The sequence below is a fragment of the Silurus aristotelis genome (genome assembly GCF_946808225.1).
Source record: "Silurus aristotelis genome assembly, chromosome: 19".
Lineage (NCBI taxonomy): Eukaryota > Metazoa > Chordata > Actinopteri > Siluriformes > Siluridae > Silurus > Silurus aristotelis.
In genome coordinates, this window is record NC_139592.1 from 14,178,379 (window position 1) to 14,192,801 (window position 14,423).

At 37.8% G+C, this 14,423-nt stretch overlaps 1 protein-coding gene across 1 annotated transcript; it reads right to left on the reverse strand.

The window, feature by feature from the left end:
- Positions 1-9,075: 9,075 nt before the first annotated feature.
- Positions 9,076-10,982, reverse strand: bhlhe23 (basic helix-loop-helix family, member e23). The gene has a single exon (XM_083521670.1). The coding sequence runs from the start codon at positions 10,521-10,523 to the stop codon at positions 9,828-9,830; it is 696 nt and encodes a 231-aa protein (XP_083377796.1). The 5' UTR covers positions 10,524-10,982; the 3' UTR covers positions 9,076-9,827.
- Positions 10,983-14,423: the final 3,441 nt, after the last annotated feature.

The following is a 14,423-nucleotide window of genomic DNA, read 5'->3' on the forward strand; positions in this document are numbered from 1 at the left end:
TGACTATTCAGTGTTCATGTCAGAAATGCTGCAGTAACTGTACATCACCAGTCAGCTTGTACTACACAGGGAGGACGTCCGAATGACACAAAGAGTTATTCAGGTCATAATGAAGTAGCTTAATGAATCCAATGCCCTTGAAAATTCTTAATCGCCCGCCCATACATCCCAACCCCCATCTCTCTCTCTCTCTCTCTCTCTCTCTCTCTCTCTCTCTCTCTCTCTCTCTCTCTCTCTCTCTCTCTCTCTCTCTCTTGTGTCTCTCCATCTCTGATTCTGTCCTGTCAGCTAAGCACATGCCCATCCCTATATTAATTAAACCCAGCATTTTCCAAAGCACTTAAGTGAGACGCGCTTCTTGATAATGACTGGGCTTAAAAGAGCGCAGTTCCTCCAAAATGACTTTTTAAACCGGCTTTATTAAGCAGAAAATTACGCCCAAATCAGCCTACAAGGCCCTCATTAAAAGCCACTGATCCTTAGCCGGCCGCTGGCTCGTCCGCTATTAATTAGAGTCCCGCCGTCGCACCAAGAGAGCCATTAATCCTTCCTTTCATCACGCACAACATAGACTCCACCCACTCACCGGCTGTCACCCCGCCCATTAGTAATTCTCCAGTCACACCTACTCCCACCCTGCCTCTCTAATGGTGAATGCTGTGCAGTAAACATACAGTACTGTCTATATTTCAGTGGCGGGTCGTCAGGGCTAGCAAGGCCTTCTCTGCTAGCCTAAACACTGTCTAAATCACTGCCTTACTTTTTAAATATACTTTCTTTTTCATAAATACGTATTCAATGTGTATCCTAATATTCTATTCTCATTTCATGGTTTTTCTCTTGTTTGCACTGCTGCACATAGTGTATGTTAATGTTAAAGGGAGTTTCTACCGAATTGTAAGATCACAGAAATCTGCCTTGGGGACTTCAGAACCAACAACGCAGGCGCCTGTAGCTTAAAATACATGACAATAAAACTGTTCCTTGAACCAATCAGATTTTAAGTTAGTGACACCAGGACCATCCAGCAGGTGTAAAAGAACCTCTGCAGTTCCATCATTGGATAGTAACAAAGTAAATCTAATTTGTTACTGTATTTAAGTAGCTTTTTTTGCATATCTCTACTTCACTGTTTCCCATTTCCATTTGCAGAGACTTTTCCTTTAACTTCACTACATTTCAAAGTCAAATATCTTTCTTTTTAGTCAACTACCCTTTGTTCGAGTGGATAAAATCTTAACTGGTCAAGAAGGCAGCAAGCCACCAATCAGGGTAGAGCACGCACCCTGTTTGGAACTTGGAATTAGCATGAACATACAGCTCAGCATCAGTTCAACAACAAGCAGAACATTTTGAGAGTAATAAATGATGGAAAATCTCCTGCCGCTAACTTGCCACAACACCCGTCCTTGTTTGTGTGATTTTTTATTTAGTAGTTAAAAAAAGAAGGTTTTTAGGCTCATGGTCATTTTAATGGATATTGATCAGTGTTTGACTTATAAATGATCATTCTATGAATAGTTTGGTTTGCTAAGAGTAAAAGGGTCTTTTCACTTAAACTGAGCATTGATTACACAAGAGTCTTGTGACAAATATTATAATAGGATATTATAGCCATTATAAATCATAGTACTTTGAATACTTAAACACATTTGAAGGCGAATACGTCTGTACTTTTATTCAAGTAAAAGTCTGAAGAGAGGACTTTTACTTTTACTTAAGTAATATTTTACTTAGTTCATCTCTACTGTAACTCAAGTACATATACTTCGCCCTCCACTGATTTCCATGTTCTTTGATTGGATGGTGTGAGAATACACTAGTCAAAGCTTGCAAATTGCATCTGTAACAAACTTCACAAGAAGACTTGTTAGCTAATTTTTCATTCGACATTGGCTGACAGAGAAGAAGAAATAGATTTGTTCGCAGATATACTTTAAGATAATTTTCAAGATGGTCTTTTGAAGAAAAGTTGGACATTGTGAGGAAGGGTCAGCCAAAACTGTTTATATTGACATTGTCAAAACAGTGTTAACCCTCATAAGGTCTTCGTTTCCTGTTTACAAATCTGGTCTTTGGGGTCTATATGACCCCAACAATTGATAGAGAAATTATACAAAAAATATACATTTTTAATTATACAAATAATATATATATTTTTTGTTTACTTCTCATCTATTCATTAATGCTGTGTTTTGGGAGATTTGAAGTACTTTTGTACCTATTTACCACACAATTCCTCAACTACACCATAAGCTTGCATATGAAATATAAATTTTTTATGAAAAAATCACTTAAATGATGATCTAAATTTCTGATTTATGCTGGATTTATAGATTTTTTTTTGACAAATGAAGAAAAAATATTGAGTTTTTTTCACATTTCCCATTCATTTCAATGTGGGGTCATATTGACCCCGAAGACCAGAAGTGTAAAAAATCTTTTTACATACCTTCAGAACAACCGAATCAAGCCCAGTTTTTTTGTGTGTGTATAGATAGATTATGTAGGAAAAGTCACAAAATATTATTCCACTCAGATGAAGGGAACCCTTTTTTTTATCAAGGAAAAGTCGATTGGGGTCATATAGACCCCAAGGACCGATTAAAGGTTAAGTGTTTTAATGAACCATTCATACTTTTGCATTTTCTTGTCTGTAGAACAGAAAAACACACAATTTGGCTTAATTTTAATTTCCCAGGAAACCCGTTTCTGTATAATATTAATCTGTGGTTTAAAAATTATGGTATAAAGAGTGGTATAGATACACCACTGAAGGCCTAAATGTGAAATGCATGGCCCACCACTATTATATTTAATATTCACATTTAATTATAAGGTAGACAAAGACTAGCCTAAGAGCAACACACAATACTAATCAGTAGCTTTCCTTAAACAAAAGTACTAACTTAAAACCTAAGTAAGGAACTCTGGTTATATTTCTCTACCAGTGCACGACGGTTTAAAAAGTGTTCTGGTTTCCGCATCTTTTGAGAAAAGGGGTTTGCAATATGCTGTAAAATAATAATCCTGAACTTTTATGCTAATTACGTGTTATGTTTGTCTTATGATCCTTGTATTGCATTGACATCAATGTTAATACAACTGAATTAATGTCAACCTACACACCCAAATCTATCCTAAATCAAACCTGAAATGTTTTGTGATGCATAAATTCTGCAGTTTTAAGTTGGGAATTGATAAATCTAGTCATACAGAGAAAAATAAATTCAAACCACTTCCACATAACTGGCAAAAAAATGTATCAAGTGAAAAAGATTTTAAGCACTTTTAGATGTACCTTATTTGTAGTTAAATTAGTCGAATATTTTTTTACAGAAAAAACTACTTACAGTGGGCAGAACATTTATTTTGGTAGAACAAGATGATTCCAGCTTGAATTAAAAAAAAAAAAAAACTGGTTAAACAATATTGTGTCTAGTTTATTATAATCCTATAAGACAAAATACTGGATAAAGGTGACTATTCAAAATATTTTCTCTCATTAAATAATTTTTGCAGTGTACGCACACACATTCACACACAAAATGTAATCTGGTGAGTTTCTCAGGCATTGCAGTGGTGCACACCTCTGCCTGTCAGAATCTTCTGTGCATCAAGGATTATGGATGGCCAATTACATCACTTTTGGCATTAATTAATGACACTAACTATCCCCCACTGCTCTGTACAAAACAGAGTTTCCACTCAGCTGCCTCAGAAACCACAATTCTTGAAATAAAGCACTTTATACAGCAGAGGCGTGAGTAACTGGGTGCTGGGAGTGTGCTGGATTTTGGGCCTGACAACACAATTTCAGTTTGTGCATAGTATGTCTGTTTATATATTAACACAAGAACTAGTGGAAGTCTATTTGTGTGTGTGTCTTTGTGTGTGCTGAGAAATGTGAACAACGATGTGTCATGGGGAGAGAAATTAGACTTAACTGGTGTGTAGCTCATTTCTATGTTCCAGTTTTTCTGTTATCTAAAGTTGCCCACCAGTTTAGCGTGTGAAGGCCATTACATAGATTAGGCTTTTAAGATAGACTGGACGCTGGGTGTGTCATCTCACATAGAAAGTCAAAATGAGACAACCATTGTGCTTGTTTGCCCTGCTATTTTCTGTCTCTATTTATTTTTCCATTGGCTATTTTGTATAAATATATGTAAATATATAACTATATAACTATCGATTAAAATAATTAATTGAGATTAATCACATGGATTAACTTGCGATTCATCGCAATTTAATAGCCTATTTTTTCCTGTACTAAATGTACCTTAAATAAATAATTTTCAAGTTTTTCTTTCTCTGGACATGGACAAATATGGATGCTTTATGCAAAGTAATGTCTATTATTACTGAAACCATAGTCAACATAAAGCATGAGGACAAAAAATTCTTGTAAATGTATTAAAGTGAATATTTTGCTATGTTTCCACACGGACTGTTTTAATCGCTTGGCACAAAAATGATTAGTGATTAAAAAAAAGATTTTCTGTGAAGTTTTTTTTTTTTAACATCTAAGTAAATGTCTTAAATAAATGTAAGTTGCGTTGAAGGTTTTAATTTCGCATCTTTTATATTTATTTATTTATATTTTAATAAAAATGGTCAAACAGAAATGCACGCTTAATGCACTCATTAATAAAATTTGTGCCGTTAAAATAAAGCGTTTTGACACCTCTAACATACATATATATGCGGGAGGTGGTAGCTCAGTGGTTAAGGCATTGGATTTTGAATCGGAAGGTCACAAGTTCAAATCCCATTACCACCAAGCTGCCACTGCTGGGCCCTTGAGCAAGGCCCTTAACCCGCCAATGCTCAGTTGTAAGTCACTCTGGATAAGGGTCTCTGCCAAATGGCAAATATATATATTTACACACAAATGTGTGTGTGTGTGTGTGTGTTTCAGCACTACTTACACAGAAATGGATATAAACAGGAACAATATATGCTTTTTGTTGTCTTTTTTATGGCATAATGTTCCCCCTCATATACAGTAGTAGTGTTGGGGGTTTAAATGTGGTGTCAGGTGCCTTGTGGCAGTTTGTAGCCATGTATACTGTTTGTGAGCATTCTCCAGTCCATGTCTGATTATAGTAACTAATCTTTATTCCTCTGAGTTGCCACACACTCTCTCACGTCTGACTAAATCACATGGCTGCTAGGAACCAAATGACTTTGCCTTTCATTGCATGAGACAAATGGGGCCGCAGGGAAGCAGCAGCTATGATGTCACACATCCACTGGAGGGGGTTCCCTCTTTATTCACACACAGGGACATAAGTGGGTGTGTGTACACCTTTAAAGCAGACATATAGTCACGTAGAGACCGTCTCTTAAACACTGCAGTTAGCTAGATACAACTTGCACACACTTCTACTATTCCCATGAGGAAATCTTTAGTGTGTATGCTCAGAATGTGAAAATGGTTCTCCAGAGACCATAGACATTTGTAGACAGTAGACACGTGTCTACTGAATTCTGACTGCCCATAGCGAGGATTTATAGGGTTTTTTCGAACTAAATAGATTTTATTAAAGTCACCAACTAATGAACACTTCCACCAGTAATATGTTGTGCTCTTATTACTCTAAACGGAACAAAGCCTTTTGTTTATTTATAAATGTGCTCCAGTACAAAAGATATCATTTGATTTTTGCAATGGCAAATAAATAGACAGGAATATTAGCAGAAAATTGTCAGGCAGGGAAGCTTTCTTGTAAATGTTGACAGATATAAGAAGTGAAGTGCTTCAAGTTAATGCTTACATCGAATATCAGAATCAGGGAGCAAAAAATATGTGATAGGGTTGATTACTTAAGAAAATGCTGATTTCTTGGGGTTTTCAAGTGCAGCATCATATAAAGTTTCCACAGAACAATACCACAACAAACATTCATTTAGTTTTCAAAATGCCTTAAAGAAAGAGGAAAGAGCAGATTGCCCAGCATTACCTCAAATAATTACTCGTTACAAATTGGTAAGTAGAAAAGCATCTCAGTTAACCTAATGTGTACTATATTAGCTTATGCAAGCTATTTAACAGCTAAACAAACAAACAAACAAACAAACAAACAAACAAACAAACAAACAAACAAACAGATAAATGCTAGCTTGATTCTTTTTTTTATTGTACAAGAATTGTTCTTTTTCCCAGAGTTAACTGTGTAATATCATTCACTTGTTTAGTCATTGACTTCCCTTCTAGAAATCCTTTAGATGAAGAATAGCAAAATGAAGGCTTTAAGTTCATTGAGCAATTAATATGAATTAATCAATTAATTAATGTCAATTTAAAGTCAAGTTTAATTTCAAAATAGATGCAGTTTTGAACACAGGTCTATTTAATTCCACTCTATTTACAGGCTTATGGTATTAGACAGGTCAGGGTGTGATTATATCTGCGCAACACATTGTTTTACACATTTTATCAGTGCATGCTTAGGATAAAGGGAAATGCTAAACCAAACCTATACACTAGACACACACACACACACACACACACACACACACACACACACACACACACACACACACACACACACACACACACACACATACACAAAACCGCTAGTGCTTCAAATAACGTGCCTTGGAGCTCATATGCTTTCCAAAGCAAGAACAAACACAACCTGAACTCTGTTTCGGCTTCCTGCCCCCCCCCGTCTTTCCAACTGCTTTCTAGCCTTGTTTGCACTCCTGAGCCCTGTAGTAAACAAACGCACGTATAACAAGCACCAGTACTGAGCTGCAAGAGCTTAATGACTCTCAGCAGCACTGTCAGAAACAGTCGGCAGAGTTCAGCACTTAAGGGCATATGCTTCTATCAGTCGCCTGTGAAGAGCAACAAAACACACAACTGAGGCTTCCAGCTACGGTAATGAAATTAGTCCTTTGGAATAAGAAGCATGTCCTGAGACATGAGGGATGACAGTAATAATCATATAGAGAACACTTGTGCAACACATATGAAAAGTTACTGCTCTTTAAGTTTTTAAGTGTGTGTGTGTGTGTGTGTGTGTGTGTGTGTGTGTGTGTGTGTGTGTGTGTGTGTGTGTGTGTGTGTGTGTGTGTGTGGTAAAATCCTTTAGGAATCAATTGCAGGGGTGAGCACAATACACAATAATACACAAGTGTTGCTTGTGTATTTTCTGGCAGCATAACTATTTCAGTGAAATGTATCTTAGAAGCAATTTTGAGCAATTTTGGCTTGATTTATGTATTTAATTACCTAAAAATGCACTATTGTACTCTAAAACTACATTAGCTAATTGTATGGAATGTGAAAATTATGTTACTTTACCAAACAAGTGTAAAATGAATGATGCAGTCACCATGCAGGTTATATGATGATCATTAGTGGTAAAACACTTTCATTATTTGCTATGTTTTGTCTCATAAGATATCAAATATAATGAATATATTCAGGCCATAACACGCTCAGTACACAGAAATATCGTACTGTATACGTGTAAAAGTCATTAAATTCACATTTTTTAAGATAGTTGAGGGACCACTGATTTTCCCATAATACATTTTTAAACTTTAGAGTTACACACATTTAAATATTTGTTTGCCTGACTTGCATTGTTCATTTGCCATAAACTCTCAAAAATTTAATTCCTGGTTGTACCTTGGACTTGCTTTGAAAATTTAGCAAACTATCTGTTCAAATTGTTTCGCACATGTGCTACATGTTTAAAGAAAATGTATATAAACTCCTAGAGCATAAATGTTGACCTATGTTGACCCTAGATTTGTTCTGCCATTCCATATTTAAGAAAAGGAAAAAAGAGGAAGCAAATGCCATTGATAAAAACCTTTTAAAATAAAAACCAGCTTCATGTCTCTCATTGGAGGTCATTAAATAGCTGTATTAGGCATGTTTAATACTGCTGTACAATAAATGGTATTTTATTTTCTCTTTTATTTTAAGTTTCAGTGAACTAGAACTTTGAAACTATAACTGCATTAGTTCATTTGTCGCATAGATTATTTTTTATGTTCGGTACAATGCAACCTTTTTTTTCCTTCCCACTGCGCTTAATCAACGTTCATATTTGGCCACTCATAGAAAACATTCGGACACCTCTGTCCTGAAGGATTTCACTTACAGGATTTTTGTTTAAATGTAAAACTACATGTACAATTTTTTGATTAAAATGTGCTCAGAAGCCTAGATTACTTTAGCCTATGTGATCAATGATGTATAGCCCACAGTATATGTTTATACCTGTTACATAATGATTCATAATAAATAATTAAATAAATAAACAAGCCCATGCTACAGAAGTGCAGAAGTTTTCGCTAGGCCTCAGTGTCAAGTTATAAAATATGACAGTTTATTTAAGTGCACCTGTCCTTTTCACACAGTGATGCCTGGCTCTCAAATGGCGTTAACATGCTGATTTTCGGGCAAAAGAAGCGATGCGCTTTCGGAAAAACTAAAAAATCCCCGCGGTCACGCGCATCTGCTGAAACTGCCCGGAGCAAAGAATAGCCGCATTTAAGAAATTCATATCACATCTGATCATTTAAATGGCATTGAACAGGAATAATAGATTAATAATAATAATAATAATAATAATAATAATAATAATAATAATAATAATAATAATACATTAATTTAAAATAATAATATTATAATTTTGATAATAATAAAAACGGTTATAATACAGGAGACATGTTTCAAAAGAAAATATTGTCTGAGTATTGTAAATAATAATAATAATTATAGCAATAATAATAGTAATAATAATAATAATAATAATAATAATAATAATAATAATAATAATAGTGATGATAATAATAATAATAATACATTTTAGTTAAAATCATATGTCTGGATTTATTTTTCAAACAAACAAAGATTAAAAGCAATAATTAGTAGATTTGCGACTTTAGGTCACGCGAATGGTCCACGAAAGCATCTTTACTTTCTTCTCAAATAAAAGCAGAAATGTCAAAGTATTTTGTTGAAATATGTACAAATAATTATCATCATATATGTCCATGATGAAGTGAGAAGAATTGGAGGAGCAATAAAGCGCCATCAGTCATCACTGCTCATAGATGTTTTTAATTATAAAGACGTATAAACAATATATGAAACTCATGTTGCAACAAGACCAGACGCTTTCGCCAGTTTGGGCATCGAGAAGATCTTCACAGTCGTACAATACAATGTTCAGGAACATATCCGGAATGACCCTCACAGGCCAACAGATAGATTCAAAATGCGTTACATGGCGTTTTCTCCACTAAGCACTGACAGAAGAGGGAGGAGATGATTCATGCCCATACTGATGTCTGAGTGTTTAACTAAATATACATCAGATGTCAGGATCTTTTTTCTCGTTGTGGCACGTTGCATAGTTTACCAATAATAAACTCAATGACCAGGGGAAACTTTTAAGGTTTGTAATGGCAATTATCACCTTACTGAGGACCACTAACATGCACTCCATTGCAATGCATTACATGACATATTGTTGAAATGTTTTCGCTTTAATTAAGAGGACAGAGGAGAAAAGCTGCAATTTTAAAAGCTTGTTCCAAAGTACATACCGTGAGCCTTCGTACACACATATTTTACATGACCTGGATGAAATCTTAGAGTAGTTATTTAAACATGTCGCAAAACTATGGATTAGACTAAAGTTCTCTTCCCAACAACAAACATTTCAGTTGTGTATATTAAACCAGCTGCAGGTAAAGTTCAAGTAAGCGCGCGTGTGTATGAGTGCGTGTGTGTGTGTGTGTGTGTGTGTGTGTGTGTGTGTGTGTGTGTGTGTGTGTGTGTGTGTGCGTGTAAATCAAGGCTTATCGCTGCAGTGCTTGAAGAGACTCGAAGGCGCCGCTGAGTACGAGCACTTCTCCACGCAAGCGGCGAGCGCCGTGCCTGAGAACGGGTACACGGCGGCGGCGGCGGCGGCGGTCTGTCCGAACGGGGCAAGTGCGCTCGGTACAGCCGACGTAAGCGTCTGGCCCTGGTTAAGGTACGCCACGAGTCGGCGCATCTCCTCCAGAGCCTGCCCCTGCATGAGGATGTAGTTCTTGGCGAGGAGTAACGTGGCGATTTTGGACAGTTTGCGTACGGACGGGCTGTGCGCATACGGGATGACGGCGCGCAGGCCGTCGAGCGCGTCGTTCAGGTCGTGCATGCGCCGGCGCTCACGCGCGTTGATGCTCAGGCGGAGAGAGCGCTGCTCCTTGGGCTTCTTGGAGGCCGGGTGCTTGGGATCCTCTCCAAAGGCCGAGCCCTGCTTCCGTGAGTCTACTTCGAAGCCATCGTCGTCGTCGCTCGTGTGCTCACCCCCGCTCTCGCCAGATTTGGCCGTCTGCGCGGTGAGGAAGTCCGCAGCGGCGGAGGAGGCGAGCGGGAAACGCGCAGGACTCGAAGCGCCGTGAGGCGGACCGAAGCCCAGAGCCGCTTGCCCATAACGCTGCGTCAGGTCCAGAAGCGTGTCGCTGCTAATCGATTTGAGCAGATTCTCCTCTCGAGCGTTCATTTTTGATAAAAAGGAAAGAATAAATAAAAATAAAAAAAAAAACAAATTGAACAAATCAAGAAGTAAAACCTTATCCCGCTGCGTTCCTTGTCGGTTTTCTCTGCGCTTTCTCGCGCTGTCTTTCCAGAAAGTCCTCAGAAAATGTGAAAGTTGGGAGTCGGAGTCGACCCTAGCTATAACTCGTGTCTTCACTCGCGCGTCTGATCTGATACACCCGAACGCGCGTGACGAGCTAGAACGCACACCGTTATCGCCACGCGTGCTTTGGACACCTCGCGCGAACTTCTGCGCGTGTCGTTGCTGCTGCGCGCGCTGCGTTCTGCCCTCGCCCTGGGCACAGTGTGGCGCGCGCTCCGTCCTACAAGAGCGTTAGTAAGAGCGCGAGGCCCCGCGGGATTAGCGCTCTGTCCAATCAGAGAGCCGGATTAATTAAGAGGATTAGAAACCCACGGTTCCTTTACTGTAACCGCAAACATGTTAAACATCCGGAGAGGACGAAATCGTGACATCAAAGTGTCTGCAATTTACGTCAGAGATTAATATTTCTTACATTTAGCAGAAACATTTGTTCATGTAATATATATATATATATATATATATATATATATATATATATATATATATATATATATATATATATATATATATATATATATATATATACTGTGCAAAAGTTGTAGGCAGTTATAAAAACTGATTTATTATTTATCAATCAACAGAAGGGAGCGTAAATAAACAGAATAAAAATCCAAATGAAACCAATATTTGGTGTGACAAAATTTTCGCTTTCAATTCTCTTGGACAAGGATTTTTGTAGGATCAGAGTCAGGTATATGATTAACCAGTTATACCAGGTACATATTATCATCAAGTTTATATGTAGGTTGAAACACAGTCATTAACAGAAACAGAAACAGCTGTATAGGAGGCTAAAACCTGGGTGAGAAATTGCCAAACTCTGCTATAAGATGAGGGTGCGATAAGTGTGTTTCATGTTTCAGGTCATGGTAAGACTGAGCATTGCAACAAAACACAAGGTAGTTATTCTGCATCAGCAAGGTCTATCTCAGGCAGAGATTTCAAAGCAAACTCGGGTTTCAGCAAAAATGCTTGGCAAACTATTTTGACAAAGCAAAATGAATTGGGCAATGTCGAGGACCGTGGATGCAGTGGTCAGCCAAGGAAACTTCATTCAGCAGTTGAGCAGTTGACACATCACGCTTACTTCCCTTTAACATCCATTCAACAGCCTATATATATATTTGAAAAGCTAAGCAAATCTAACTGTAAACTATGTTATGACTTTATGTGCATATAACTATAAATAATAATAATAATAATAATAGTAGTAGTAGTAGTAGTAGTAGTAGTAGTAGCTTTGTGGCTACTAGTGGCTTTGCAGGTTTTCTCCATGCTTTGGAGGTTTTTCCTCTGGGGACTGCGGTTTCCAGTTTAAAAACATGCATTATAGGCTGCAAGACATTTTCTATACTATAATACTATAATTGTGTGCATTTTTTTTTTGTGTGTGAATGTTTGTGTGAGGGTTTCCCTCACCTGTGACCACTGTGACCAGTGTTTTAAGTTCTTCAGACACCCACAGTTATGAATTGCTAATAACATGCTATCCTAATTACTGTAAATATGAGTTCATGAGCTTACTTTTAACAAGCTTAAATTTTTTATTCCATTTACTCTTTCACCAAATATGATACAGTAGTTAGTGATGTCCTCTAAATACTACTCAAGACCATGTGGTCATGTACTCATACATATGGATACTTCCGCCTCAGAGTATTAAAAGCAGATCCAATCTTTAGTTGTATTTAGTGTATGACATCACAAATTGTGTATGACTTACACAGCCTGAGTGCAAAACATCAGCAAAAAGACATTTATCATGTTAGTGCAGGCCATAGTAACATATAATTGGGTTGCATTTTGTGTCAGATTTTTCATATAGCTGAAATGAGTTAGATACTCAGACTAACCAGTTCAACGGTGGCACAAAGGAAAGCAAGATTATTTACATTTATGTGAATTTGGTTTTACCTATGTCTTTCCAGATGAAAAATAAGCCTACATGTTTGAATCAGTTTAACAATGTTCACCTGGACTGTCTCAGTAGTGCTGGAGCACTGACCACCATGTCTTGAGACATATATAAAACACTTAAACCAAAACACTTCGAACGAGAACGAGAACTTCGGAGCGGTTGTTCTCCATGCCGGAGCAAACGACACCAGGCTGCGGCAAACGGAGATCTTAAAGAGGGACTTCAGGATCCTGGTGGAGACGGTACGCAGCACATCACCCACAACGAGGATCATTGTGTCAGGACCTCTTCCCACTTACCAGCGAGGGGCTGAGAAGTTTAGTAGACTTTTAGCTCTAAATGAATGGTTACAGTCATGGTGTCGAGAACATAAACTTCTCTTTGTTATTAACTGGAACTGTTTCTGGGAGCGTCCTAGGTTCTTCCACCCTGATGGCCTGCACCCCAGCAGAGTTGGAGCAGCAGTGCTATCAGATAACATCTCTAGGATACTTCACACCATCTGACTGGTAAGACATCAAGAAATCTTCAACTATAAGAACACGCATACTACAGACCAAATAGTTACAAGTTCACCAAGAATTACATACACAAGATCCAGAAATAATCTTATTGCAGTTAAAACTGAAAAATGCCAGATAAACAAACACAACAAAGTTCTAAAGTTCGGTCTTTTAAACATTAGATCACTTGCACCCAAAGCACTGATTGTTAATGAGATGATCACAGATAATAATCTGTCAGCACTCTGTCTCCCTGAGACCTGGATTAAACCAGGTGATTATATGGGTCTAAACGAGTCGACACGGTCAGGATATGTTTATAAGCATGAGCCCCGTCAGACTGGTCGTGGGGGGGGTGTAGGAACCATTTATAGTGCTTCTCTTAATGTTAGTCAGATATTAGGATTCAGCTTTAAATCATTTGAAGTGCTCGTTCTTAAAGTTGCACTTTCAGACATGCATAGAAAACTCGCTCTGGTCACCGTGTACAGACCCCCAGGACCCTACGCTGATTTTCTTCATGAGTTTGCTTGTTTTCTCTCAGACCTCTTGATCAGCTTTGATAAAGTGCTGCTTGTAGGAGATTTTAATATTCATGTAGATGATGCAAACGATGCCCTAGGATTATCATTTGTCGATTTACTAAACTCTTTTGGAGTTAAACAAAACGTCACCAGACCAACCCACCGTTTTAACCACACACTAGACTTAATAATATCCTACGGAGCAGACGTCACTGATATAGATATTTTACCCCAGAGTGATGACATCACAGACCATTATCTCATACTGTACACACTACCGGTAGAGCAGATTAACCGTGTTTCACCACGGTATCGACTTGGTAGGACTATTATTCCAACCACTAAGGACAGATTCATAAATAACCTGCCTGATTTATCTCAGTTTCACATTAAACCCATAACTGCTGATCATCTTGATGAGATGGCGAACAACATAGACCTTATCCTCACTAGCACTTTAGACACTGTTGCCCCCATCCGGTTAAAAAAGGTTCGAGAACAAGCACCTGCACCTTGGTATAATAGTCATACGCATGCCCTAAAGAGAACAACACGTAATCTGGAGAGAAAATGGAGGAAAACTAAATTGGAGGTATTTAGAATTGCGTATAAAGACAGTATGCTTAGCTACAGACAGGCGCTAAAAGCTGCTAGAGCTAAACACCTGAGCAAACTCATAGAAAATAACAAAAACAATCCCAGGTTCCTTTTCAGTACAGTCGCTAAATTAACAACAAATCAGGGATCTGAAAAATGTGTTCCATCACAGTTTAGTAGTGAAGACTTTATGAATTTCTTCACTGAAAAAATAGATAAC